The sequence below is a fragment of the Chinchilla lanigera genome, unplaced genomic scaffold (genome assembly GCF_000276665.1).
Source record: "Chinchilla lanigera isolate Chin_1 unplaced genomic scaffold, ChiLan1.0 scaffold00072, whole genome shotgun sequence".
Classification (NCBI taxonomy): domain Eukaryota; kingdom Metazoa; phylum Chordata; class Mammalia; order Rodentia; family Chinchillidae; genus Chinchilla; species Chinchilla lanigera.
This window is the reverse complement of record NW_004955473.1, coordinates 10,132,585-10,158,394: the sequence shown is the minus strand read 5'-3', so window position 1 is coordinate 10,158,394 and position 25,810 is coordinate 10,132,585. Positions and strand designations below refer to the sequence as shown.

The 25,810-nt window shown below is 34.2% G+C and overlaps 1 protein-coding gene across 1 annotated transcript in view; it reads right to left on the bottom strand.

Annotated features, from left to right (window-relative positions):
• Nucleotides 1-25,810, bottom strand: part of Tenm1 (teneurin transmembrane protein 1) — a 784,186-nt gene that overhangs the window by 183,613 nt on the left and 574,763 nt on the right. The window contains exons 14-16 of the mRNA XM_005401273.2: nt 8,611-8,796; nt 7,015-7,038; nt 4,563-4,709 (exon numbers count right to left, since the gene is read on the bottom strand). Coding sequence (XP_005401330.1) covers nt 4,563-4,709; nt 7,015-7,038; nt 8,611-8,796 — 357 coding nt within the window. The remainder of the gene's footprint in view (nt 1-4,562; nt 4,710-7,014; nt 7,039-8,610; nt 8,797-25,810) is intronic.

Here is a 25,810-nt window from a genome sequence, read left to right as displayed (position 1 = left end):
AAACTGACAGTGTTCTGAATACACCCTGCCTACCTCTGCAAACTAATACCTTCTTGCCTTACTATGTTCCAGGAATAATGATTTGCCTTTTGCTTCCTAGAAGCATTTATCCATGCTGCTTCCTTTGTCTAGAACAGCCTTTCCCTTTGTCACATCTCCCCTTGTTACTTCCCCTTTGAGGTCTCCCCTACTACCAGACATAGTTAGGTTACCTACACACATGTTTAGCACCCTCAAATTTTAACAGCATTCTTCACAATTTTAAGCATGTAATTGTTTCGCAGGTTAACAGTTGTCTTTCTTGTTTAACCATACACATCATAGGAAGTAACTTAGCATTTTCTCCTCAGTGCTCAGCACAATATTTGGCAAGAAGTAATAATGTATGCGTGGAAAGTTGGATCCACCACATGAAAGGTTTGGCTGAAAGATAAACACGCAATTTAAACACTTGAATTATCACTAGCCAGTAAAAGATTTTTCAAAGCTGGGTATGCTATCATACTGTGATGTCGGGAACAATAACCTCTCATGTCATGGGACGATTGTGCACTTGTGTAACTGAAATAGTGAATTTTTAACAAATTAAAATACTCACTTCTGGTTAGTGGCTATTGTACCCGATGATGCAGATCTTGATGTGTCTAAATATTTAGATACTGGGTGGTACATAAATTTAGCCATACAATGCAAAAATATTTCAAAATTTTACTAAGTCAAATTTATCATATTGTTCCTACTGTGGTTCTATTTTTTGCTTGTATGTTTAAGAGAAATTTACCATTATAAGATCTACCACCTATGTTTTCTTTTAGTTTTGAGTTTTCCTTTATTTCTAGCTCAACCCGGGCAGGTGCTTGTGCCACTGAGCTATAAACCAGGGCCTCTAAGTCAATCCAGCTGAAATATTTTATTTGATTTTATTTTTCGCATATGATATGAATTGATAATTTAAGTATTTAAAAAAAGAAAATTTAACTTTTTTTCTTAATAGTTGCCCCAGCAACATTTACTTTATTTGTTCTCATGATGCTTCTTTCCCAACTGATTTTTGATACCAGTTTTATGAGACACTAAATTTTTATTTGTGCTTGGATGTGTTTCAGATCTATTTGATTGTATTTGATTATCACAGTGATAGTTTGTTTTAATTATCTTAGCTTTAAAATATATTTCAGTGTCTGATACTTAACATCATTGTCCTTGTTTTAGCTATTCTGACTCAGTATATTATTCAAACTTTTTTCCATATCAATTCTCATGTGCATGGAATGTAGGTGATCATATTTTCTCCAAAATATGATCTCCAAGTTGGAACACAATTAACAAATTTTAGTATGGTCATCATAATGTTGTCTTTCTCAAGTATAAAGTTGTGCACATGATAGTTAATTGTTGACTAAAAGAATAAATAAGGTCAAAGCCTTTGATAAGTTTATAACTTCTATAGAAAGTAGTTCTTATAATAAGATAGCGCTCCTTTTGCAAGTTAAGATAAAAATCTTAAAGTGTTTTCTGCTTGCTTTATTTTTGTTTTTCAAGGAGCTTTTAGGTAGGTTAGAGAGAAGCTGTGTAACACACTAATTGTGCAGCCCAGTTATTTACTGAGAGCTACAATGTATTGAATCAGAGTTTAACTAAAGTCAAACTGCAGGAAGTAGTAGCAGCAATACTAATGAATATTCAAAGTTGATTAAGATGCAAAAAAATCCCACCATGGTTTAAGTATCATCTATAATGTGGAGTAATTAGGTAGCAACTACTTGAATCAAATCCTTGAAAGTGATACTTTTTTTGATTGGAAGGTTTTTTAAGAGGATCACTTTTTAAAAAAGATTCAATTGACACTTTCTGATTTAATTAAAATACAGACATACACAAACGTATGAAAATATTAATCATTAATCATATTCAGCTAAATGAATCCAGGTGTTCTGATAAGCTGAGATCACCAAATAAAGGGCATTTAATGTATCCTTAGAGGTAATATTTAAATATTATAAAAATAGAATTTTTGGTCTAAGATCTTACTCATGGGGTATTCAGAGGTTATTCAATCTATCTTCCTATTTCAAAGTAAAACTAAATCCATATCTATCAGCAATATGATCTTAATCCTACTAAAGAAAAAAGCGGTAATGGAAACACTTGAGGATCTTTCCACCCCTACTCCCTAAAGAAACAATCACAAAAATTCACTGAACTCATATCAGTGTCTTTGCCTTTTTAATTTGCATACAGATACACAGTTTTTAAGGAATGTTCAGAGGTCAATACACATTCAGTAAAATCTTCTGTACCTTCTGTACCGTGTACTACAACACTGAGAATTGATAATCCATTAATTCATTATTATTTAATCAACCAATTCATTAAAACTTTTTGGCTGCCTTGAGGTGACCTTGAGGCTATAAAATGCTTTGTAATTAAATATTCTATTATTTTTATTACTTTACTAAGCCCGGAAACTTATTTTGGCTGAACTCTAACCAAGCCAGAAATTATAATTGCATAAGTTGTTAACCTATTTCCTGAGAATAACCTTTTCATCAACTGAAAAATACCTATTTTTATACCAATGAACCAGATCCTTAAGTTTACACCCTATATTTACTGTTTGCTTGCATTATGACCTCTAGTTTCCTATGCCTCAGTTTCATATGTTATAAGTAGCATCAATAGTAGCTCCTGTATCATGGGAATTAAGTGAAATAATTCACATAAAGGAATTAGCACATTACTGGGATAGAGTAAACCTTGACTACAGGTGAGATGCTGTTATTATTAATTACATTAAGCACATAACTATGGGCCATGGATGAAGCTTAATAGTCAGAAAACCAAAAGAATATAATTATGTGCTTGATTGGTGCATATTATAAGCACCAGAGAGATTAAGGAGGTGGATGTCAAAGGTTTCATGGAGATGTGTTTTGAATTTAGACTTAACTGATGTACAGAGAATGATGATGGTAGAGGAAAAGGCATACAAGGCATATAATGAAAAGTAGTAAAAGGAAAGTGAGCCTTGAAGGGTCATTAAAATAGCCGATCAGAGTATCACTTAATTGAAAATCTCACTCTGCTTTCCTAAAGTAGGTTTTCAACTTATCTGGGTAGTAAATGGTCTCTCCAGAACATGGTTTGTTCTACGTGTGTGTGTGTGTTTATGTGTGTGTAGTGTTTATTAATTTCTCCATGGCTTACTTGAATTATCTCATTTAATAATTATTACCACCCTATTAGAGTGTTAGTATTGTTGTCAACACCGCTTTCATTTGTCTTACCCAAGGTAAGTAAAGGAGAAACTCTTACACCCAGTTTAATGCTTTAGCTACAATGCCTATCTTATTGATTTAAACCTCAAGCTTGGATTCAAATGCCAAAGAATGCAATTGTCTAAGTAATACAGAAAATTGAGGAGTCAAATTTAATAGTATACTTCATTTTCAGCTAAGATACTGAAATTAGATTTTCTTGCTATTTTCAGGTTTTCTTGTGTACAATTATGGAGAAAGTGAGGATTGAGTATTTTAGCCTCACTCTGAGGTGATTTGGTGTTTTAAGGTCTGATTGTATAATATATTAGATGCTCTGGTTGACTTGAGTGAAATAGAAGTGGTTTCCCTGGGCTTGGGAGCCACATGTGACTTTGTAAAGTATCATGTGTATGTAAACTAAAAAGTTGACCTGATAGAAGAATGAAATGCAATGGTGCTCACTAGAGACTGAGAAGGAGGGAACAGGGATGTAAAGAAGGTAAATAACGGTGACAAAGACATAGTTGGATTGGAATTAGTCCTGATTTTCTATAGCACAGTAGGGTAATGATTGGTTATAACAATCTGTGATGTATTTCAAAATAACCGGAAAAGTATGAAAATTTCCGACATATATGATGATTAATGTTTGAGGAGATAGAAACGTTTATTACCCAGATATGGTTATTATACACCGCATACGTGTGCAAGAGTTTTGTACAATACCCTACAGAGAGGTACAAATATGTCTCAAAAATAACAATAAAAGCAACAAGTACAGGTCTTTAATTAAATATGAAACTTTATCATTTATTGTCTTCATGGTGTGTCCACTGAAAGATATAAGGAGTTACTGAAATGTAAGGACACAAGTGAGTGCTCTTATGAATAACAAAGAAAATATTTTACAGTGTGTATAGTGCAAAGTACACTAACATCTGGAAGCTGTCACACATTAATTTAATTTATTATATTAAATTCTGTAGGCATGGGATGCAGCACAATATAGTAGTGAAGAAAACTGACTCTGAAATCACACAGTCCTGGATTGGAACCTCAGCTAAGTTACTTTCTAGTTGGGTGATCTTGGATGACTCACTTACCACCCCCTAACCAAGCCTTAGTTTTACTATCTATAATAGGGAAAATATCAGTATCTCTCCTTCATGGAGCTATTTTGAGAATTATGTGAGATACACCATACAAAAAGATTTCCAATTTTCACTCTTGGCCAGGTTGGTTACCACTATGCTCGAGGCTGGGCTATATCTCTTCCATACAAACACTATATAAATGACTCACCTCCATCATTGTCCAAGTTGTCTCCACAAAGCATTTCCATGACAACATTGCAGCCGGTCCCACTCCAACCCACCTGACACACACAGTGCCAACCATTTTGATCCAGTGTGCACCGCCCATTTCCAAAGCAGAGCCCTGGGCATCCATCTGAAAAGACAATGGAGAGTAACAATCACAGAGACATCAGATAAAGATTGGGCCACAATGATGTACCTGTCTATGGGGAAGCATTTAATCATTCAGCTTCCATTCAGATGTGGTGTTGAATAAATGGAAGAGGAGCTTGCTTACTGGTAAAACCTTTCCAGGGACCTTGTTATCCCTTCTTTTGCAGTGTTTTTCCTTAGAGAGCCAATTAAGCATTATTAATGCTACCCCCAATTCCCAACTTCTGCTTCAGATAGGATGAAAACTATGGTGGGGACAAGAAATGTTTTTTGTTTCTTTTCAAAACACATATCTCCTCATCTCAATCAAAACTGGATGTTTAGTGCTGTATCTACTTATGACCAGTAAGTTGAGAAAATATAACACTTTCTATGAGGAGAAAGTTTTCCTAACTACTAGCCTGTGCAGATTTTTTTCTTTCTGATATATTGTTTCAGAGCTTAGCTATATTGGTATACAGTTAAGATCATACCATTAAGTATTTTTTCATTTTGTACCTTAGAAATGTGCTGCAATTGCTTTGCATCTATTAAACATTTCAAGATTATTATTGATCTGACAGCTAAAGATTGAAATTTTTACTTTTCTCTGGTATCTCTTGCAGAAATAAGCATAACGTGATGCCTATAATAATAATTATACTAAGTGCTCAGCAAGTGTTTATGGAATTAGTGCCTGCCAGAGTTAGACTTTCAGAATTCTAGAGAATATCAGCAAAAATAGAGTTAGGAAGAAAGTGTAACGTTTCAGTGAATTTTTAAAATTTTAATTTTTATTAGTACATGGACAGTACCTACTCCCCATGATGCATGTAATCATTATGTATTGCAAATAAGTCAGTGACTTTTATCCACTGCTAAAATATCAATACTGACAGTTGTCTCTTTACAGTTGTTTCTTTTTCTTTAATAGTGTTTCTAAAATGTCTGGCTCTTTCTACCCATAGTTCAGAATTAGCTTCTACTGCAAGGTGACCGTGCATGTGCCAAGTGATGAGTTGCAGATAGAGACATTAATAACAGTATGCGTCTTCTGGCTACTTCCCCAAGAACAATACCAGGCTACACCTGGAGTTTACTGGGAATGATATAATTAAGATTCTTTGCATCTTCTGTCTTTGAAAGAAAATTTCAAAGTACCAAAAGTACAAAAAGGGAAAAAATAAGTTTGGAGAAATCTGTAGAAGTAACCCAGTGCTCCTCCAAAATGCTTTCCAAGCAATTATCAAAAGGCTAGAGGGAGAAAAAGTTTGAAATAAAATGACAGATGGCTGTTAAAAGTATGAAAAGTTTTTTATATATAGTATCCACAAATCATGGCATAGGATGAATTACATAGGCTTGAGAAGGAAATTTATCCAGTTCCATTCTACTGGATAGTCAAGGGATAAGGAAATATGAGGGACAACTTAAGATGTGTTCAAATTCTGAAGCTGAGACAATGGAAAGCACTAGGATAACTGACCAAAAAAATTCCTTGTCTCTCACAAAGGTAGATCTTCGGAGAGATGGATGATGACGTATGTCTGAGGGGATAATTCTGTAAAGGGTCCTTGTATGCGCTTAGAAATATATTGTTATGTTTTTAAAATTTTATTTCTAAAATTAATTTTATTGGCACTGTTTTGATATACATAATGATCACATTCATCATATGATATATCTTTTTTTTTTTTTTTTGGTTTTTCTCCGGTACCGGGAACCGAACTCATGACCTTGCACTTGCCGGGCAGGCACTTTTGCCGCTGAGCTAAATCCCCAGCCCCCATATGATATATCTTGATTCTTCTTTTTTTCCCCATTTACTTGCCCTCCCTTCAACCCTTCTTCCTCTCTTTATTTACAAGGGGAAAAGGAAAAAAGGAGAATAGAAGTGAAAAATGAACATGAAGCTATTCTTATCTTAAAGGCATGGTTCAGCTGTGCACTCTAGCCTAGTTTATGTAATAATTATATGGCTGTGTTGTGCACACACACACAAACGCCGATACACAACTGCACAGAACTCAATATCAAGGTAAAGAAAAACAGCGCTTAAAAGTCTTATCAGCCCATTCTACACTTGTCAAAAAGTGACTCTTGAATGTTGGAAAAACAAATTACCTTTTAGCTCAGTTACTATAGTACAATCCTGAAAATATTACACTTCAATAAGGTTGCCAAAAGTAACAAAAGTTATCAAATAAGAAAAAAGCCCAAAATCTAAAACACCACCTTTCTTTTCCCACATGCATATTTTTGCTTAAAACATATTTCTATTATAAAATTGATGAGAAAAGTCTTACCTCGAACAGCATCTAAGTAGTGAGCTAAAAGGGGAGGAAAGAATGATTGAATGAATTTCAAAGAAACCAAAATTATACAACATATATTAATGGTTTACCATCTATTGCCTGGGAGGAGAACAGCAAACTGTATACTGTTGAAATGCCTGCAGCTCAAAAGTTGGTACACTGGTTTGCGCAGTTTGTGAATTATATTTTCTGTGGGAAAGATATTAATGGTCTTTCTGCAAGAAACTCTATTAGGCTGCCTAAAAAAGTGTCATATTTCACTAAAAGTATAAGAACTGCATTTTACATTTCAGTAATAACTTTTGTGAAAGAGCATTAGCTTCAAATTCTTATAGTAATATCTTTAGGAGGGAGTTCTGGAGTAACCACCTTTGTTAATCATCACAATATTTAAATCCTCTTATGTAAAGGCCATAAACTTACTGTAGTACAGGAATGTAATTACTTAAAAGCTGCATCTGAATCTCACCCCTCACCACCTTTTTAATGAATCTTAAATATTTTCCATAGTCACAGAACAAGACTTACAGTACCTTTAGTAGAGTAATACTGTAGTTTATTTATTAAGATTATATTCTAGTTTTGCTATATGTTACTTTGGCAGATCCCAATCATTATAATAAAATTCCTCATCTAAAAGTGAGAGCTGTAGTAATGTCTATTGGGGAAAAACCCCACAAACAAAGAACTACGTGTTCAGAAGCCCACTGTTGCCTTTGTTCTGTGTGATGTGCTTTTGCCTAGTCATGGAATGTCACTGAACACTGTGACCCATTTTCCTCTGCTGAACAACGGCAATTGTATGTGTCCCCCTGCATATGCAAAAGACATTTTTTTGTGGCAGATATGTGTCAAGGGATTTTATTTTTTAAAGAAAGAAAGCGTTTTCTAGGGGAAATCTTAATTATTATAAATGTCTTTTGTAGTGTGAAGATCACATAGTAGAATAATTATTACATAGGCTTTTCAGAGCTACAGACTGTTCTCCTAGGCAGTGTCTTGAACTTTGTGAAACTGATAACAAGGAATGTGAGGGAGTGGATGGTTCAGTACAAACTCTACACTACCAAATAAGGATACACAATTCAGTACAGAGGTTCTATGGTGATAGGTCAGGAATGCTTTCTTCATGTACATTAAAGAAAGCCTCTAATGATATCAAATGGCCCCTGTTGAAGTAGTCCTGTTTAATGAAATTGCCTCTAAGTGCTTTAAACTGAAACAACCTATACTTTTCAGAAGGAAAAATGGGAAGTGAATATTACCTTCACAACAAAAGCATGTCTCTTATTAACTAATGTCACTTTATTCTAATGAATCATCTTTCATTTGAGTAATTCAAAGCACTTGAAAGCAGAAAACATAAGGAATACTGAAGTAATGAGGAAGGAAATGACACAAGAAATAAGTAGGTTATTATCAGGGAAAGAAAAAACTTCCTAGTTCACAGTTCTTTAAAACTTGTAGCCAACACTCCTCTACTCCTCCAACCTCAAATTCTACTAAAAGCCTGGAGTTAACTCCCTAGGCTGCTCTTACTGCTTCAATTAGTTCAATTTATGTTGTCCAAAACATGGTGGTACGTACCGATTGTGCAGTGGTCGCCCTCCCATCCAGGGCTACACTCACATTTTCCGTCTTTGCATTGGCCATGTTCAGCACAGTGAGAATGACAAGAGCGTTCCTCACAAGTTGGTCCTACCCATCCTTCTTCACATTGGCAGATTCCCCTTGAGCACACCCCATGGCTACCACACTCCATGGTACAGAGCTCTGTGGAGAATTCAAAGAACATTTATTAACATATTTTGTTGGAGGCAGCATCCAGTCTTTCCAAAAGTCACGGGAATTGATAAATATCCTAGTCTATACATTAAACATGTATGAATATTTTACACAAACAAAATATATAAAAGTAGTCAAAGAACTCTAGAATTTAAGTCAATATATAAGGAGCAATGTAAAAAAAAGTAGTTAGGTCTCCATATATAAAATAAACTCTAAGCCCAATTGACTTTGAGGAGTCATAGAATATTAATGGCCTTTTAAGCTTCAGAAATGGAATGAATCCCCAACAGATGCCAAGGAAGTTACCTTAAAAATTTAAGATCACGGATAGTATTTCAGGGATTTTGTGAACCCAGGAAAATAGTGCACTAAATTAAGCCAAGGAAATGATTACAAAGATAATACACTTGTAATACTATTCATAATATACAAAAGGTAAGCTGCTAATGACAGTAATCAACTGATATCTCTGATCACACAATCAATATTTGCATTTATTTAAGTCTATAAAATGACTGTTGGTTGATTAAAGTACACAGCCTCCTTAACCTGAAATGTTATTCAGTATTTAGCCAATATAATGATGGTGTGTATTGACTCTGTAGAAGTTCTCTCCTTTGTCCCTTTGACTTTTTGATGAGAAACATTGAATATTAAAATTATGTCAGTAGAGAAACCAAAATTAAATCTTGATAAGCTTCTTTCTTGATTTAATTTACTCGTGGGAGAGGAGGAAGTGGGATATTGAAAGAACTGAATAGACTTGGGGTTTAATGGTCATGTGTCCTTGGAGAAAAAGAGTGTTCTAGAAGTGCAGCTGTCCTTTTCATATTCTGAACCTGCTTTTATAGATTAAGAGGTATTGAGATGCAATGATATCAAGCAATTCTGTAGTAGGAGAGTAACTTTTCAGTAAGTGTCAATCTTTTTTTCTGATATGCCTTTTGTTATGGAGTCTATTATAATCTAGATCAGTGTGTTCCTAAGTATTCTTTGAAGGTTGGAGAATGATGGAAAGAATAATAAATTTTAAGTGATGATAGCTACATGCTCAATACCTCTGTTTAATAGCTATGTACGCGTGGACAATTTACCAAGTAACTCCCTTAATCTCTGCTCAGTGATTACAATTCTAGGAGTTATTAGACAGATTTAGGATATATTTCTAGAGGTACAACCAACAGGATTTTCTCAAGGTAGGATATGGGGGACCAAAAAAAGGGAAAATAAAATTTTGGTATTAAAGGGATGGAAAAGGCTGGGGGAAGAATAAAGGTGTATTATCAATAAAATTAACCTTGATATTTGTCTCTCTCATACATAGTTATGAAAAGCTAGGGATGGAGATAGAAAATTGGAAGTCTTTAGCATACAGGTGGTGTTTAAATATATAGAACTGGTTGACATCCCTAAGAGAGATAATAGAAGAACCTAAAGAATCAATCCTGAGATATTCATGGATTTAAAGACTAGATATTCTGCTATAAATGTACACAGTTATTAATTGTAAAAATTTAAAAGACCAAACAGAAAAAGCGACCACGAAAGGTCACTGGGAAGGAGAGGAGAATGAGTGAGAGGAGTAATTCCAATGAGATTATGGTGTAACCACAACCCAAAGAGGACATTGTCTCAAGAAGAAAGGGGTTAACTATAATTCAAATTGCTGAGAAGTCATGTAAAACACATTCAGAGAAGTGCCCATGGAATTTATCAACATGGAAATTGTTGGCAACTGTAGGAAGATCTACATTGATAAAGTGGTAGTTATAAAGCCCGACTGGAATGAATGAAGGAGAGAATGGAAAGCTGTGCCGGGGATCACCAGTTTATAATAAAAGTTCAGGACACAAAAAATATATTTTAAAAAACTGTGCCTTGATGAACAAATGATAGCTCAGATAGAATTAGCTTGAAATAGCCCAATTATCTTGAAATATATATACATATATATATATATATATATATATATATATATTCTGAATCTCTAATGAATAGTCTTGATGTATAATTTTGGTTCTTGTAGTGAATTTATGATTATAATCCTACTCTCATGATATTAAAGAGGAGCATTCCCCCTCAAGACACTAAAAACTGAACTGAAAGGGCTTTTCTAAGATCAAGGAGATAATTGGCCAAAAAAAATCAAGTCAGAACTCACTAAAACAATTAGATGGAAATATTTCTGTATGTTGCTTTGTACAATTATAAATCTTAGACATGGAGGCATATATCATTCTGAGTTTTGCCTGAAAATAATAGGACTAGATGAACAGTATCAACAAAATGGCAGGCCAAGCTATTCTTAAACCACCTCAATATAAACTCTTAGAAATGTTGGATATAATGAAACAATTTTTAAAAATGCATGTCATAGCTCACAAAGAAGAAATTCTCAAATGCCAGAGGCAGAGCACGTTCTAAGAGCCACAGTAGTAAGCATGTGAGTCAATCCTCTGGCAGTCTTTAGGGTAATCAGAACCAATAATGACAGGGGGTTGTGTATTTATTTCCACAGAGAAAAGAGGTGAGTTCTTGGGTCCATTCCTGCAGAAAGACAGGACACTTGAAAGGCTACAATCTTGGTTAAATAGTGACAGACCCTACCCACTAGCACGGAGAGATTGCAAGGAAGAATCGACTATATTTCAAAAAGTAATGGTAGAAATAACTAAAAAGACAAGAGTTAGAAAATAGTATAGAACTAAAAGTTCACTAATAATGATACACAAGATGGAGCACCCTGAAGTAAATATTTCTAAATATTATATTATTCAGGAGTTAGATAAGAGATACTTTGTCTAATGTGCATATGAAAATTTAAAGGTGGAGTTCTGTTTCTAGTAATATAGGCCAAAGTAATTTTTATTATTTCCTCCTGATGAGAACCAGAAAATATGGATAAAAAATACTTTTTCCTTTTTTGAAAGATATTAGGGTTCACAAAACAGTGTTATATTACTGTGTCAAGTTCCCAGGAGAAAAGGAAACCAAGAGACGTGAGTCTGAAATTCATGGATGTTTTCCTGTAGTGTCTATGAATTATTGTAGAAGAATCTACAAAAGCTGAGAAGCTGGGTTGATGTCAGTCTCACGGGGGCAGAAAAAAAATTGAATAGATAATGGCTAAGATGTTTCCAGCATTGAAAAAGTCATTAAAGCAAATATATGAAGCAAAACAGAAGGCACAGAAAAGAATAAAAACGGACAAATTCAAAACCATAGTCAAGTACTTTACTAGCCCCCTCTTTCATTAACTGATATAATCAGAAAACAACCATCAAAAAGGCTGTAAAATTTTGACCAATGTGATTAGCATATTTGATGCAACTGACATAAAGTACAATGAAACAAGTGACTACAAAATCCACAGAATTTTCAAACACCTATAGAGTGTTTACAAATATTAACCATATGCTGGGCTATAAAACAAATCTCAAAATATTTGAAAGTACTGAAATCATATAAACCATGTTTTCTGCCTACTACAGTTTGATATCAGGAACAAAAGATGACTATAAAATCGACATATGTTTGAAAATCAAGCATATATTTCTGAATGAACTACAAAACAAAGTAGAAATTATCACCAAAATTAAAATAGTTTGAAATGAAAAAAATTGAAAGCACCACATATAAAAACTTTTGTATGTAGCTAATTCCATGTGCATAGGAAATTTTATAAGGTAGCAAGAAAAACCAATCCAATAATAATGATCTAAGCATCCGTTCTAAGAAATTAAATAAAGATGAACAAAGCAAACTCAAAGAAAGTAGAAGAGTAATAATTCTAAGAGTAGAAAGTAATAGGAACAAATACTGTAGAATGAATAAACAAAGCCAATAATTCATGATTTTCACAAGCCAACAAAACTGAAAAATCCCTATGAGAACTGATCAAGAAAAAAATATAGAATACCCCATGGCCAAAATTGGAATAAAAAAGATGACATCTCTATGGATATTACAAGTGACATTTTTGTCAATACATCTGAAAATTTTGATGAAACTGATAATTCCCAGAAAAATACAAGTTAAATGATAACAACACAAGGAAAAAGGAAAATGGAATAGTTTTCATAAACGACCATAATTCACGATGAAGAATATTCTCATAAAAATTTCAGGCTCAGATAACTGCCGTTGTAAATATACTAAATTTCTAACAAAGAACAACTGAATCGACTTATTCAAAGAATAGGAAAAGAAATGCTTACAGTTGGCTTTATGAGATCAACAGAACCCCGATATACAATTCCAACAAGCATGTTATAAGAAAAAAAAAAGACCAACCTCACATATACTGATACAAAAATTCTAAACAAGTACTGATATAGAAAATCTAGCATTATATAGGAAGAATCAGTATCATAACCAATTTGTGCTTATTTCAGAAATACAAGAATGGTGTACCATTTGAAAATCCGTCAGTATAGTTAATCACATATATGAGATGAAAGAAAACTCACAATTCTCTATATAAATGTAGGAAAATTATTTGATAAAATATGAAACAGTCATTTATGATAATAAGTTACATCAAACTAAGTCTAAATTTGGCAAGAACCAGCTACAAAATACCCAGAGCAAACATTTAATAGTGTGATGTTGAAAACTTTTCTTATATTATTAAGGCTGAGAAGAGTCCCATATTATTATTTCTATGCAACTTAATTGTGAAGGTTCCAGTAAGCGAAGTAATATAAGAAGGAATGAAGTTACATTTTTCAAAGACAGGACTATGTGCAAAGCCACCAAATAATGAATATAAATAATTTTTGAATTAATAGATGAATTTAGATACTAGGCTAATATACACATCTATATAACAGCAGCACACAATGAGAAAAAATTGAAAGTAGTATTTAGAACTTTACCATGACATCAGAAAAACCTAACAAAATATGTGGAAGACATATACTAAAAAATAAAAATTTGTGCTTTATCTTACAGAGAAAAATAATAAAACAACAACAAAGACAAAAAGAAAACAACCCAAGCACAATAAAAATGATACAGAATTTCAACAGAAGATGATAGCAAATTAACAACAGTTGGTTGAGAGAAATTCGAAAAGACTTGAAAAATGGTATTATATTTAAGGTTTAGAAAATTCAATTTGGAATGATGCCAGTTTTCCCTGTATTATTCTGGAGGTTCAATACATTATCAGTTAATATCTCAACAACTTTTTGTGTGTATGTGTGTGTATTTCTGTGTGTGCGTGAGAGAATTCTGATTAGCTAAAGAACGAAGTATAACAAGGTGAAATGTACTGTAGCTGATGGCAAGACTCATGAACAAAGCATAAGAAAGTAATTTCCTGATATTAAGGCTGATTAAAATTTTTAAGAATACCCCAAAATTCTAAGTATGAATGTAACAAATACTGAACTGAACTACATTGAATTTAAGAACTTGTTATCAAAAGGCAGAGAAGAGATGTGCTACAGAGTGGTAGAATATATCCACAGCACAAATAACTGAAAAAAGAGTTTATACTTGAAACATGGAAAGAACTCCTTCAAATTAATGATAAAGACACATGAGCTGTTAGAAAAATGGGCAAGAGACCTGACCAGGAACTACACAAAATAGGAAATATAAATGATCAAACATAGATGGGAAAGTGCTTAGAATCATCATATCACAGAGAAGTACAAACTGAAATAATGATGAAACATCAGTGCATACCCACAAGAATGGTTAAAATTCAAATGACTGACAGTAACAGTAATAAGTGCTAGTGTCAATGTGAGGTAATATGAAATCTCATATACCACAGATGGTTGTGTAAATCATATGACTTCTTTGGAAAACTATTTAAAATTACTTTCTAAAGTTACATATATGTATACTGTGACTCAGTGATTTCATTTCTTAGTATTTTCTCTACAGATTGCTAGCAAGACAATATTCATCAAGATATATGTCTAAAAATGTTCACTGCAGAATTAATATGTACTAGACAAAAATGAAAACACCTCAACTACTCATTGGCATTAAAATTAATAATGCATTGCAGTAATTATTTGAAGCAATGATGCATTTTAATAAAAATGAGTGCTTTATAGCAACATTTCACTATACAGTATGGATAAATATCAAAATGTAATTTTGAATGAAAGAAATTACACACAAAGTCACACATGTAAAAGATTCCATTAAAATCATCAAAAAGCAGGCAAGTATTAGGAGTTGGGTAGTTACCTGGGAAAGAAATTGGGAAATGGAAGAGAGAGTCCTTCTGAGAGCAGTAGCCTGTATTTTTACATGGGTTGTGGTTAGCAGGTATTTTATACTTTTGTAACTTACTGAGCTATATAATTTTGTCTACAGTGCTTTTCTGGATCTATCTTACATTTTAATAGAATATTAAAAATTTAAGCAAAAGAACAAAAGAACATCAGAATAGGTAGCTTTATATCTAGAAAAGAGGGAAAAAGAACAAAGATAATCCATTCAACCAAGAAAAAGAAGAAAGGGAGGAAAAGCCATAAAAGAAAATAGGGCTGGGGATTTAGCTCAGTGGCAAAGTGCCTGCCTGGCAAGTGCAAGGTCGTGAGTTCGGTTCCCAGTACCGGAGAAAAACCAAAACCAAAACCAAAAAAAAAAAAAAAAGAAAAGAAAATAAATACTGGGAACAGAAGACATAAAAGAAAATGATAAAGCATAAATTCAACATCAGTAATCCCAGTAAGTAAAAACCAATTGAACTTGCAATTTCAAAGAAAGAGGGTCTGGAATTGTAGAAAAAACAAAACCTAGCACATTCTTTCGGCTAAGAAGTGTGCCAAAAACATACTAACACAGAAAAGTTGCTAAGGAAAGGAAAAAGCACAACAGAAGAATAACAACTAAAAAAATTGAGGGCATTATATTATCAGATGAAGTAGACTCCATGGCATAAAGTATTATTATGAATAAAGATAGTCATTATACAATGATAAAAGGAAAAATTCACCAAGAAGATGTAACAAACCAGACCCTGTATGAAAATGTAATTTGAAAATGTGTAAATCAAAACCTGACAGACTTCTAGTAAGGAAGATGATTTTACAGTAATTGATAAGAAAATTAGTGGGAATGTAGAAAAATTAAATGGAACAATTAATAATTTTAATATAATGGACATTATTCAACCCTAAAGCGACACAATATACATTCTATTCAAACACCACTAAACTGACAGGATTAGTCCACAAAGCATTTTTCAACAAGTGGCAATGATTCCACATCATGTAGATCATGCAATTTTAGCAAAACATAACAAAATTAGAAACCAGTAAACAAAAAAAATGACAAGAGAAAAATTCCAGAAAGCTGTTCTTCATGTATGTGCTGCTGAAACAAGCACAGCAAGGCATTCTTTAAAAGAAAACACTTTGAAATAGATAATGGATTACATTTAAAAATTACATTGGAAATCAAGAAAATACTACTTGTAAGACAGGTGAGATGCAGTTTAACAACTTAGAAGAAATTTAGTCTAGAGCACATTTAATAGAAAAGAAGAATTGAAATTTAGTGAGAAAAGGGTCAAACTCAGGAGTTTTGAAAAGAGCTGCCCATATGACTACATGAAAGAAACAAAGATGGTAAGAGAAAAATTTAATGAAATTAGAAACAAACAATAGAGAAGATCAACAAAATCAAATTTGGGTGTTTGGTGGGAATAACAAAGCAGAGAAAATTTTGGCAAAAAAAAAATACAAGTAAATGTACAAGATTAAAATTTAAAAGTGAATAAGAGAATGCTATTAACTTTATACAAAAAGTCTGAAACCTTAAATGAAGCAGATATTTTGCAAAAATAGATGGACTTGAGAAGAAATAGAAAATATGAATCTACATTAAAACATTGAAAATGGCCAAGAAGGCTTTGCAGGTGTATCTTGCCAAATTGTAAAAGGACAATCTCTCTGTTAAAGTATACCAGAGAATAAAAAAGGGGTGGAGCTTTCTGAGTTATTAGTTCCTAAATAGGGTCAGAAAAGATAGGTCAATCTCATTTGCAAATATTGATACAAAAATATCCAATAAGCTATCTGAACATCAAATGAAAAACACAAAATCACACACTTACATACACACACTGCAAAATAGAAATCACAATCAAGTAAACATGAATGCTAAGATGGTTTAACCATAGAAAAATCTATCAGTGTAATTCACCATTGAATTGATCCCTTTTACTTGAATTCATTTCATAATAATTAAAGAAAAACTATGATTGTATGTGCAGAAAGAACACTATCTAAAGTTTATTTCCTATTTATAATAAGATCTCTCTTGTAGTCAGAGTTTTCAAGGAAATAGATTTAATACAGGACACATAATTTATAGGATTATTTTATAATATTCGCCCAGAGAGTCAAATGCAGTCTGCCCACGCACTAGAAACCCAAAGAAGTCAGCTGAGGGCATGGATCCCATGGCAATGTCCCACACATCTACTCCAGTCGAAGACCTAGAGCCCATTGTAATGTCCTCCATGAGGCCAACTGGAGGCCTAGAGCCCACAACAATGTCTCATGCAAGTTTGTATCAAGGATTTGTACTGGGAAGGCTCAAAAGTCAGTAGTGGAAGATAGAAAGTCTGCACCACTGGGATGAAGGATCTGTACCAGCAGACTGAGGGATCTGCACTAGAGCCAGGAAGCTATGCTCAAAATAAGGACCAGAACTCCCCTGAAAAGAACTGCAGCCGTCTGCCCTGAAAGCCAGGACCTGAACTCCTTTGCTGATGAAAGCAGCTGAGCTCATATCAGGAAACCCAGCATGACAAGCTTCTCCATGAGAATCAATAGCACACCTCCTTTCCCTCCGGTTCTCCTTTTTATGCTGCTGGCAACAATCCTCATGTAGGCCATCCACTCCCAGCACCAGGCTGATTCAATTCAGATGGGTGTTACAAGCTGACCCTTAACTAGTCCACCACAATCTTCTACCAAAATAGGACTATGAGGGGACTTATAATTATGATAAAAGTTATTTACCAAGATCCCAGAGTAAGCATTATACCTAGTTATAGAAAATTAGGGTATTCCCCTTAAAGTCAGAGAAAGTACAGTACCAGAATTGACTACTACTTCTAATTCAGTGCTGTACAAGAGATCTTAGCTAGCAAAACAAAGCAAACAAAAATATAAAATGCAAAATGCCTGGGAAGGGAGAGACAAAAATGAATGCATAGGTCAATTATGAAAACTAAAAGAGAGGGTAACAAAGTTACTAGATATAAGGCAAAAAAATAAAACCAAAAACCAGCATGCCTATGTATCAGGGACAGGCAATTAGAACATGTAATTTTCAAAAGACCCCATTCACAATAACAGCATATATAGCAAATACACTTGAAAGGTCTCTAAATAAAAACTCAAAGGAACACATATAAAGATACAATTAAGGGGCTGGGGATTTGGTTCAGCAGCACAGCGCCTGTCCGGTAAGCTCAGGTTGTGAGTTCGATCCCCGGTACTGGAAACCACCCCCCCCAAAAAAAGATCCAATCAGTGGTGAGGTACATTGTTCTGTGTTCGTGACTCACAAACCTCAGTATCATCAGAATGTCACTTTTCTGCTGAGAGTTCTATAAATTCAAGGAAGTTTTAGTTAAAGTGTAAACATTTTTCATAGAGCTTGAAAATCTCTCCCTAAAATCCATATGGAGCAGAAAGATCAAGAATACAAGAGAAGTTTAAAGTATATCAATTAGTTCATGTTTGTATGTCTTAACATCAATGTCCATTAGCAGGAAAATGGCTAGTATGTGTTAGTGTGTTCATGCAATACAAAAATATATGCAACTTTAATAATGTAGAGACAAATCCCTCAGTATGAATAAACCTTAAAAATATAATGATGAAAGAAAAGAAATCATTCATATGAAATTTAAACACATATGGGATAATACAATATATTGTATAAATACAAACATACTTGCAAAAGTCTAAAAATGTATATGAAAATGATTAAATTTAGGATACTCACAGATGAGTTCACATACTAGCTACATTGAGTATTACTCATGTATATATGTATTAAAACATCACACTTTATTCCCATTAATATGTATAAGTAAAATAATGATAAAACTCACTGGAAAGGCTATATAAAGACTATATTTGTTATTTAAAAAGTAATATTTTCACTTGTTCATTATACTATTTCATATGTATGAAATATTTAATAATAATTTATAAAGCTAAAAAGTAGTAAGAAAAAACTGTCATTAAAGGTAGCTGTATTGAATAAATAGGGGAAGATATAACTTAATTTAACTGTTGCACTTAACACAAAGGCCTTCACAGATAGAAGCCACAAACACTAGTGTGATTTACAGTTTCAGCACCGCAAGTATCCAGGTGGGAAGCAATATCCTCATGAATAAGGGTATGCACTAAGAAATAAATTACTGCAAATGGAGCAGCAGATCTTGAGCAATAAGCATCCCTGATTTTGCACTGCAGCAACATTTGTGCCATTGTATCCCATTCTAAATGCAGTTTCTGGACTGACTCTAAATTTTTTCATCCCATTCTTATAATCAGCAGTGGGGTTGGTGCAGGGGAAAGACTAACAGAAAACAGATGCTGGCAATATTATAATTTATAAACATGAAAGAAATGATATTCACTGTGATATGTTTTGCCTCATGAGTAGTTCCTTTCTAAGTGTAATATTTTCTATCTGCTTGAAAATACATTAACATTACAGTCTACAAAACATGACAAAAGATTGCTAAAATATAAACATTCTTTTGTGCAAATGTATTGGAAAAGAACATGAAAAATATAAGCAGACACTTTAAAGTTCTACTGAGACATTTCATTTTTAATAAGTTTCTTTATGTACATCAACAATGAACAGCACTTGTATAAATTAAACTAGGGTACAACTGGAGCCCTTCTTTGTTACATGCTGACAAAGAACAGCTTGATTAAATAGTAAATCCTTCATAGCCTCCATCAGAGCCATTTCTTTGAGATTTACTCTTTAGACAAAATCTCCTAGCTATGTAAATTCTATTATTCTTGACATTTCAGCTTTGCCCAATATTGGACAATGATAATATTGAGCACCCTACATTATTAAATCTCATTATAAAATTCAAAAATATACATTTATGTAAAAATGTCACTACTGCTACATGACATTCTGCAAAAGGAAAGAATATCATTTATGTAAAATTTGATAAAATATTAAGAAGTTATCATATATTCACTCCCCCTACAATGAGACCAATGAAAGATCAAAAAACATTATCCTGGGAGGGAATGTTTAGAATTGGGAATGTCTAACCCAGCTTAAGGGCTGGAAAAGTTTTTACAATATATGTACCAGGTTCTTCACTAAAATCAAGGGATGAATCAACCAAGAGTAACACATATTATTAAGAGGTAAAGTTTGCATAGTCTATATTGTTTTACCAGCTACCTGAATCATTTTCATTTTACTACTTTCAATTCCTTCTATTACTCAGTAGATGATATTCTACTACAGAGTTGGACTATTATAAGCCTTTGTTAATGCTGTAGAACACAGATGAATACACAGATGTACATATACACATATGTGAACACATATGCATTTATGGTCCCTGTAACCCTGAAAAACTATATTTAAAAGTACTATTTGAGGGCCGGGGATATAGCTCAGTGGCACAAGCATCTGCCTGGCAAGCACAAGGTCCTGAGTTCGATTCCTGGCACCAAAAAATAAAAAGTACTACTTGATGACATATTATATCTATTTTATTTTTTCAGTACTGGAGACTGAACCAAAAGCCTTGTCAAGCATATACTCTATCACTGAGCTACAGCTACAGCTACAGCTACAGCACTTCTTAATTTTTTTTTTTTTTGAGGTAGGGTCTCGCTAAGTTACGTGGGCTGGCTTCAAACTTGCAGTTCTACTTTACCCTCCTGAGTAGCCAGGATCATAAGTATGTAGCCCCATGCCCACTAATTTCTATTGTATTACATACCATTAAATTCAACAAAAGCTCTCTCAGTCTTTGCAAGTATCTTGCTATGAGAAAGATGTGGTTTCACCAAGAACTATATTTCATTTTCTGTGTGCTACAGTTAAAGGCCTGTGTGTTAAAAGGTTGGTGCTCGACTTGGTGCTATTGGGAAACTGAAATATTTAAAAGGTAGGGCCTAGTGGGAGATTTAGGCCATAGTAGATGTGCCTTCCAAGGGGAGTGTGGGAACTTGGTCTCTTTCTCTTGCTAATTCCCTGGTAATGAAGGGAACAGTTTTGTGCCACCATCACTGCTGCCATAATGTGTCACCTTCTCAGAAGTTCAAAAGCAACAGAGTCAATCAATCATGATTGAAACCTCAAACACAGTGAGCTAAAGTAAACTTTTTCTTTATAAGTTGATTATCTCAGGTATTTGTTACAATGACATAAAGCTGACTGAGAATACATTGTGTTTGGGAAATGATGCCTATTTCATTTTAATAGAGAAATACTATGACAAAGGCATGACAGTTGTCCCTCAGCCTCAACATCACAATGATGCTTCAGGCTGATTTTGTAGCCTTAACATTGCCTTACATCAGAACAGCAATCTGACCGAAGCAGGTACACATTTAGCGAGCTCTATCTGCCCACATAGCGACTCACAAGTCACAGTAACAGCAGCAACATCGCCACACTCCAGATTATACACAATCTGGAGTCTCAGATTCTTGATAGATTTAAACAACAATCACAAAGGATTAAGTTTTTGAAGACCCAGCATTGTAATGACTTTTAGTTTAAATTTTCATGGATCTTGGTTATCACATATGTCCTTGGATTTCCTTTAACTGTTCTTTGATTGATATGAAAAACCTGACAAGACAGAAAAATCTAAGCCTGATTTACAGCTTTTGAATGCAATAAAATAGCCAGCAGGCTTTTTCAGTATACAGAATATTTCTTATGGAGTCAATCCCGTTTTTTGTTCGCTAAATAAAACATTCCCCTCTAAAGCTACATGTCACATATTGCTTAGTTTAGTGATCAGAAACTGGAACTTTTGAGGATAAAATGAACCCCTACACATTCATGGCTACAGACTGTGAGACTGTGTTTCAATCCTTTGATTATGAACCTGACGCTCTTGCCTATCCAGTAGCATGCCCAGTGCCAAGGGATGCTGCACTCTGGAGACTTTCCACAAATGCTTATCTCTCGACCCAACTAGTTAAAGGTTGTCACCATAAAATCATCACCTCTAATGAGCAAATATCAGTTTTTGAATCTCATAATCTACCATTATTAGTAGTCCATGTGCTCTGAACTGATTGTTTAGCCATATGAGAGTGTGTTTTGCTTTATTCACAGCTTGAAGCTTAGAATTTCTTAGCAGAATTGGTATCTATCTGCAGTTTGTGACCACCTAAAAAGGCAACTGTATAACTATATACAACAACTGCTATCTACAACAAAATTTATTGCTACATCGTCACTCAATTGGCTATTTAAAAAGTGTTCCTTGATAAGTTGTACAGCTACTCTTTATGTAAAATATTTGTCACTCCTTGTCATAATTTTGTATAATGTTAAAATTGCACTTGGGAGAATTTTCTCTCCATTTCCTGACTGATACTTGATGTATTTTTTTCTTCTCAACAATTTCTGACAACACTACCTCTTCTGTCTGCAAAATGAATTTTCATGAATTCCCTTAGTGCAAAAGGAAATTTTCTGCATGGTGTTCTTATAATGCAATAAGCCACTCCATTTAGCACACAAGTATCCACATTCTCCCTTGCTCTACAAATGACAGACTGAGAGAACTTCAAAAACATATGGAAGCCTCCAAACACATCTGATGCATACTTGAGTGGAGAAGCCAAAGCTGTTTGTTGGAAGGACACTTCATGCAGGCTGAAAAATTTACCCTAAATAGAAAAGAGCTCACAGAGCTGTCTCACCCTTTCCACCATTCAACACTCTTCTTAAGGGCTCTCCATGCTTTAGAAAGTGAAGCCTAGAGTGTATGAGAGAGATAATGCTAGCTATCATGAGCCAACCTGTGCAACTTTGCTAGGCTGTTGCATCCTTAATGTGCTCAGGCACTATAAAGGCATAGAAAGCAGCTCTCTGGCAAAGTCTTGGGCAAGGGCTGCATACATATTTACAAAACTTCCATCATTGTCCAGCAGACCATGCACCCACAATTTATATTTGCCCCTATAAATAAATATGAGAAGGAGAAAAGAAATATAAAACACCCGGAGTCCACAGAACCCTCAGCATGATAACAAAGGCGTAAAAATGCCCTATATAACATCTGAAAGTACAGCTCATTGCCATTTAATTCATTTAGTGTTTTCCTTAATTTATCATTTAAAAGGTTATTAGTGTCATTTGAACTTTAGGAGACACGTTTTATACGTTTCCTAAAACTGACCACACTCGTTTTTCTAAGGATTAATGTTGGAATAAAGAATTTGAATTCACATCTATCCTGTTCCATGATAGGAATATTTTCATTAGTTTATACCACACTTCAGGAAATATATGTGTGTGTAGTGTACTAATGTAACTATATTTAGACAAATGTAAAATCTTCGACTCTCTCTCTCAGTGTCACAAATACCATGCTCCTCTTCTTGCTAGGCCACTAGCAACATAAAATCTATATGTTCATAATATATCCTTTAATTTCTACTCATAAACAAGTTATTTCTCCTGACTTCACTATTTTTTAGTATCACAGCAATATTCCTGGTTTCTATGACTGAGATTTTGGGCTATAAGCTTTCATCTTTTTCATCTTGCTTTTGCCTTATTATCTTCTCTAACTGGGTATTTCAACTGTTCTGTTTGCAACTTTCCTTCTCTCTCTCTCTCTCTTTCTCTCTTGTACACCTTTGTGGTCAAGTCTGGCCTTTGAATATTTCTCGGGCTGAAATCTTAGTTCAGTCATTGATTAGCTATGTAAAGCTGGGCAAGCCAATACATCTTTCTGTGCTTTGATTTCTCATCAATAGTAAGTGACTTTTGCAAAGATCAAATGAGTAAATATATATAAAGTGCTTGAAGCACTGCTGGGCATATAAGTGCTATGTTACTGTTAGCAATTACAATCATCTCTGTTTCTAATATATCTTCTAATACCTTAATCATCTTTTGTCTTGACTATCAACACAGAGCAGATCTGCTGGTAGGTAGGATAAGGAACAAGGGCAAGGCCAGGGGTAACACAATCCTGGCCTTCAAATTGTACTACAAAGCTGCAGTGATAAAATGACATGATATTAACAAAAACCCCCACACTTTTGGATCAGTGGAAAAGAATAAAAATACAGAAACAATTCTAGGCACACTCAAAAATGTTATTTTTGACAAAGGGGCTAAATCCCTTCCCTGGAGGAAAGACAGCCTCTTTAACAAATGATGCTGGGACAGCTGGTTGCCCACATGCCACAGACTGAACCTAGACCCTTATGTCTCACCATGCACTAAACTAAAATAAAAATGAACCAAATATCTAAACATTAGAACAGAAACAATGTGCTGGAAGACAAAATAAGTAAAAGTGTGGAAGACATAGTCATAGGCAGACTTCCTGAACAAAACCCTGGTTGCATAAGAAATAATACCAAGAATCAAGAAATGGGATCACATCAAATTAAAAAGCTTCTGCACAGCAAAGGAAACCAGTAACGTGAAGAGATAACCTATAGAATGGAAATGTTTTTGCCAACTACTTCACAAAGAACTATTATCTATAGACCCCTCAAATGTAAAGGCCTAATAAAAAATGTGACTCTGAAATGAATAGGCACTTCTCAGATGAAGAAATACAAATGGCCAATGGATACATGACACAATGGTTAACATCACTGGTCATTTGAGAGATGCAAATTAGAAGAGCACTCAGACTCTTTTTCACACCAGAAAGAATGGCTCCCATCAAGATATCAACCAATAGTAGATGCTGGAGGATCTGCAGGGAAAAAGAAATCCTTTTTCTTTGTTGATGTGAGTGCAAAGTGATAAAACCTCTATGGAAATCTGTATGGAGCTTGCTCAAAAAACTAAAAATGGAAATTCCATTTGACTCAGCTATTCTCCTTCTAGGTATCTTCCGAGCAGAGTTAAAGACATCATATCACAGTGATGTATGCATACCCATATTTACAACAGCACAATTTATAATAGTTAAATCTTGGAAACAGCCTATATGGCCATCAGCAGATCAACAGATAAAGAAAATTTGATACTTATACACAAAAGTGTTTTACTCTGCTGTAAAGAAGGATAAATTTGAGTCATTTTTGGGAAAATTGATGCACTTTGAGACCATAGTGTTAAGTGAAGTAAATCAGACACACAAATTTAAATATCACATGGTTTGTCTTATATGAAAAAACTTGATATATAAATAAAGTATGAAATAAAGAACAGATAATAGGAAAAAAGAGATAAAAGTTGCCTTAATGCATCACAAACATTGCATCTGAACATGTTCCTTAACTTAGTACAACTGTCTTACGTGTTTTATGCTTTTTGTTGTATTAGTCTGGTTTTTAATCTGCATATGGCATTGTTAATTTTATAAAGTTTTGTAAGATAAATGAATCCGATGTTTGAAAAATAAAAGGAGAATAGAAGGAAAGGGAAACAAGAATTGAAATGTGTTATGCACATGCACCTACTACAAACACGTACTGATAAATTAAAAAAAAAAACAGAAAGAAAAGAAAAGAAGCGCAGGACTTTGTCTCAGAACTTAGCAGTGGGCTCATCATATTGAAGCTTAGGAAGCCTGGGCCACCTGTCACCAGTGCCAGAGAGAGAGCCTCTGGACCTGCTCTGGTACCAGGTAGAAACCTGAGCCTCAGTGGGATGAATTTGTGCTTTTACTTGCATCACATTCCTAAGATTGCATGGGTTCTTCTGGCCGTGAGACTCAGGTGAGATCCAGCTTAGTAACAGCCTTAGTGACTGTGTCCACCACCTTACCCCTAACTTTGGGAAGCACAGAGTA